We start from the raw sequence: 4,984 nt of genomic DNA, 5'->3' as shown, positions 1-4,984 counted from the left end.
GCTAATGAGAAACACACTCTTGCAAACACAGTGTTCACACGTGAATTTAATTACCCCGTTTTTAGGAGTCGCCTCTTTCTGTTCGGGTTTGGAGTAGCTTTTTGTTTTTGTTTTTCAATTAACATCCAGGCCGAGGCCTTTTAATTTACCTCTGAAAGACTCTAAGGGGTGAGAAATACCTTCCTCAATTTGGCCAAACTAAGGAATGGGATTAAAAGTCAATGCCCTGTGCCCCTCCCCGTTTTAATTTCTAGCCCTGGACTTGAGCTGCGGCCCCTCGCTTCGGGCCTTGAAACTCTGCCGAGCCTCGGTGCGGGTGGGTAACCGAGGCGGGCCCGGGATAGGAGCCGGGAAGGAAGGAGCCCTGCAGGACTCATACGGGGGCCCGGAGGCCAACCGCTCCGGTGCGGGCCTCCCAGCTACTGGAGCCGCGGGATCTCTTAGGCGGGTCTGCCTTTTTGCCATCGGGCTAGCCTTTCATTGATACTGCCTCGTGTTTTTTCGCAGCTCAGATTCAGGGAATGCGACGAGGCCTGCAGAGCTCAGCGTTAGGGCCTTCGAGGTTGGAGCAGGGCGCTGGGCCGCCTGCTGCGTCCGCCGGGGTCGGGGGGCAGTGGGGCGGTGGGGCGGTGGGGGATAGTGATTCCGGGCTGACCACGAGCAGGGCGCGAGGGGCTCGCGTGTGCGCGGGGTTGGGGCCGAGTGCGCGTCACAACCAGGTCCTCAAGCCCATCGCCTCAGGGACGGCTGGCCACTCCCTTTCTGGCCGCTCCTCGGTCGGGCCCTCGCTGGAGGCTCAGCGGCGAATTTGGTTGCTGTCCGGGCGTCCTGCGCTCCAGTCGGGCAGATTCCGGGGACCCACAATAGGTGCTGCCCTCTCGGCGGCCCGTCCCTGACCAGCGCCCTCCGACAGGGGAGGTGGTGGCTCAGTTTGGGACGGATACTGCGTTGAATTTGACTTTTCTCGACCGGCCCCGGGTAAACTCGCATCTCCTGGGACCACAAGGATTATTTACAGGGAGCTCGCCAACCAAACACAACAGTTTAATTTAACCTTTCCAAGTCCTCGTAAATTTTTACAGCTGGGAGCCACGACGAGTCAAACGGATCTGTTGGTCGTTCCCAACTTCCCACCAGCCTGTGTGGCTTCTGAAACAATAACTCCTTATGAAATATCATAAATATAGATTTAAATACAGTAGAGCGAGAATGCGATTTGGCTGCCTTTTTATGGCTTCAATTATTGTCTAATTTTATGTGAGGGGCTCCGCCGGCCGCACTCGCACGCGGGACCCGCGCCTTGCTGATGGCGTGATTAATTGTGATATAAAATAGTCCGCTTAAGAAGTGTGTGTCTGGTGGTGGCGGTGGGAGGGGAAGGGAGTACAGCGGCAAGGCCAGATTTGATCTTTTAATCTTCGTTGGCCACAATTAAAATAAACCCGATCGTGGAGCGCTGCGATCCCTTTGCATAAAAACATATGGCTTTTGCTATAAAAATTATGACTGCAAAACACTGGGCCATTAATAGCGTGCGGAGTGATTTACGCGTTATTGTTCTGCCGGGCGGGCACGTGACGCGCGCGGCCAATGGGGGCGCGGGCGCCGGCAACTTATTAGGTGACTGTACTTCCCCCTGGTGCTACAAAGTTGTTACATGAAATCTGCAGTTTCATAATTTCCGCGGGTCGGGCCAGGCCGGCCGGGCGCGGGGCACGGCGATGGCCACCACCGGGGCCCTAGGCAACTACTACGTGGACTCATTCCTGCTGGGCACCGATGCCGCGGATGAGCTGGGCGCGGGCCGCTACGCGCCGGGAGCCCTGGGCCAGCCCCCGCGGCAGGCCGCGGCGCTGGCGGAGCACCCCGATTTCAGCCCGTGCAGCTTCCAGTCCAAGGCGGCGGTGTTTGGCGCCTCGTGGAACCCGGTGCACGCGGCGGGCGCCAATGCGGTGCCCGCGGCAGTGTATCACCACCATCACCACCACCCCTACGTGCACCCCCAGGCGCCCGTGGCGGCGGCGGCGCCGGACGGCAGGTACATGCGCTCCTGGCTGGAGCCCACGCCCGGCGCGCTCTCCTTCGCGGGCTTGCCCTCCAGCCGGCCTTATGGCATTAAACCTGAACCGCTGTCGGCCAGAAGGGGTGACTGTCCCACGCTTGACACTCACACTTTGTCCCTGACTGACTATGCTTGTGGTTCTCCTCCAGTTGATAGAGAAAAACAGCCCAGCGAAGGCGCCTTCTCTGAAAACAATCCTGAGAATGAGAGCGGCGGAGACAAGCCCCCCATCGATCCCAGTAAGTGTCTCCTCCCTCCAGACCAGCCACCGCCTCCACGCCGGCAACCCGGATCTGCCGGCCCACCAGCTTTCTCCGGAACCAGCCTTCGCCCGCGCTGGGAGCCTCATGAGCAAAGGCCGGGAGCCAGAAGTTGCTGTTTGGGAGGCCTCGGATGGGGCCCCAAGTCCTGAAAGCAGTGACAAGCGGGCGCGCCGGGCTCCGGGGGAGGGGAGGCGGCTGCTGCCGAGAGAGGGGGCGGGGCAGGCGCTGCGGGTACGAGCCAAGACCCACCGCCCCTTTCCTTGGCTGCCCGGGACCAAGACAGAGACACTTTGGGAGATTCTTCGAAAGCAGCGCGGCAGAGAAAGTCTTTTGTGCGGCTAGATTGTCCGGGAGCGGCGGCAGCAACTGCAGCCAGCCGGGGCAGCCTGACCCGGGACGCTGGGGAAGACTGCCGATTCTCTCCACTTCTTGCTCCAGCCAGGGGCGGTGTAAATCCTGCCCAAGATGTGGCTGCAGGCGACCGGGACACGAGGGTCCCCATGCTAGATTATTCAAATAAACCCGAGAAGTGATCAACGGTCTTGGGGTGCCTAGGGGCGCCGTGCCGGCCTGCCCAGCTCCCACGGCCTTCCAGGGAGGTCAAAATAAGGAGTGGGGAGAGTAGTAGAAGGAAAGCTGGGAAGGGAAGATAGTCAGTGAGAGGGAGAATAGAATATTAATCTCACTAAGGAATACAGGGCAGAGTGGTTTCCCCCTGTGTGGCAAGAAAGAGATCTGTTTTCAAATTTCACTTCTTACACAATGTGCGGAGAGCGGGAGGAAGGAGAGGAGGGGATCGGAGGACAGAGGAAGAGAAAGGAGGGCCTCAGAGGGGAGGAGGGAGCCGAGGTTTTACGGCATGCAATTGTAAGTGACCGTCCCTGCGTCTCTGGGCCAGGGTTCCATTGTGTTGGAGGCTCGCCTGCCTTCCCTAACCAATTCAGCAGCGTCCTGAACTTTGGCTGAAGACCGCAGGAGTTTTCCTAACCCCCAGCGGAGAGGGGTGGGTGTGCTTCTTCTCCTCCTAAATCCCTCCTATCTCTCGCTCCCACGCAGGTAACCCGGCTGCCAACTGGCTCCATGCTCGCTCCACGCGGAAGAAGCGCTGCCCCTATACAAAACACCAAACGCTGGAACTGGAGAAAGAATTTCTGTTCAACATGTACCTCACCAGGGACCGCAGGTACGAGGTGGCCCGACTGCTCAACCTCACCGAGAGGCAGGTCAAGATCTGGTTCCAGAACCGCAGGATGAAAATGAAGAAAATCAACAAGGACCGAGCAAAAGACGAGTGATGTGACTCAAGTTAATTTGAAAAGAGAGCGAGCTAGAGAGAGAGAACTGCCCGTCCCCTTCTCCTACCCCCACCCCACCCCGGCCTCCACCACCCCGCAGAAAGCGGCTCTAAATTCCAGGCCTCATCTCCCCCTGGCAAACCCTGCTCAGGCTGGTTCCTTGGCCTGCCGCTTTGATGGAGGAGGTATTGTAAGCTTTCCATTTTCTATAAGACAGAAAAAAAAGGGGGGGGGGTATTAGCGCTGATGGCTGTATGTGCTAGCTTGTGTATATTTTTAAAAAATCTACCTGTTCCTGGCTTAAAACAAATAAACAAACAAAAAAAACTACCTTTTTATAATGCACAAGTGTTGACGGCGGGCTGTATAGTGTTTAGTCTGTGTAGTTAATTTAATTTGCTCTTTGTGCGGCAGAACGATCTGCCCAGATACTTGAACACTGTGTTTTATTGTGGTAATTATGTTTTGTGACTCAAACTTCTGTGATGGGTGATGCACCCGTTGTGATTGTGAAAGCTAGAATTCGATTTGAACTCAGGTTGTTTATGAGGGGAGAAAACAGTTGCATAGGGGTATAGCTCTGTAGTGGAATATGTCTTCTGTATAACTAGGCTGTTAACCTTTGATTGTAAACTAGCTGTAAGGATTTCCCAGTGAAATAAAATTTTTTAAAAAGAAAAGAAAGGGTTCTCCTGGACGCATAGATTCACGGTTTTCTCCATTTTTGAAATGCGGACATTTTAGTCTTCACATGCTCTATAGACCTGTCTTGTCCATTGTATATATATAATCCACATATTAAAGAAAAAGTAATCAAACAAGTTTGAATATTGCTTTTGCACCAAACAGTGAGGAAACTTGGAGCTATACGTATGTGCAGAAGGTTACTACCTATGGTTTACGTTTAATTTTAATTGGGGGAAAATGAATGCTTATTGTAATGGAGTTAATTTTATTGATAATAAATTATACACTATGAAACCGCCATGGGGCTACCGTAGATTTGTATCCTTGATGAATCTGGGGTTTCCATCAGGCTGAACGTACACTGTATATTTTGCAATAGTTACCTCAAGGCCTACTGACCAAATTGTGTTGAAATATTTAACTTTTTGCCAAATAAAATATTGATTCTTTTCTAATTTTTGCGGGTCAGCTCTTTGCACCTTCTTCTCCGGGACAGGGGAGCCTGGGTAGAGTCTGAGGTGGGGGGCGGGCTGAAACGGAGGAGGACAGAACCTCAGTTTAGTCTCTAGCGGGCCTTCGGGAGCCCAAACCTGCAGCAGCCAGGCTCGGACGGGCCTCAGCTCTGCCTACCAGGCCGGCTGTCTGGCGATGAAAGCAGCGGATGAACGCTGGATAAC

At 54.5% G+C, this 4,984-nt stretch overlaps 1 protein-coding gene across 2 annotated transcripts; it reads left to right on the top strand.

The window, feature by feature from the left end:
- Positions 1-1,721: 1,721 nt before the first annotated feature.
- HOXA9 (homeobox A9) lies at positions 1,722-4,682 on the top strand (the record flags this gene model as incomplete). Of its 2 annotated transcripts, XM_079931803.1 has the most annotated exons (3): positions 1,736-2,038; positions 2,212-2,301; positions 3,382-4,682. In XM_079931803.1, the coding sequence occupies 3 exons, from the start codon at positions 1,780-1,782 to the stop codon at positions 3,618-3,620; spliced, it is 588 nt and encodes a 195-aa protein (XP_079787929.1). In that variant the 3' UTR covers positions 3,621-4,682. The 2 variants fall into 2 exon arrangements, with proteins under 2 accessions (XP_079787928.1, XP_079787929.1); XM_079931802.1 differs by having other exon boundaries at positions 1,722-2,301.
- Between the last annotated feature and the right edge of the window lie 302 nt (positions 4,683-4,984).

This window comes from Stenella coeruleoalba (genome assembly GCF_951394435.1).
Source record: "Stenella coeruleoalba genome assembly, chromosome: 9".
Classification (NCBI taxonomy): Eukaryota; Metazoa; Chordata; class Mammalia; order Artiodactyla; family Delphinidae; genus Stenella; species Stenella coeruleoalba.
The sequence above is the reverse complement of the archived record's forward strand: the minus strand, read 5'-3'. Positions and strand labels throughout refer to the sequence as shown.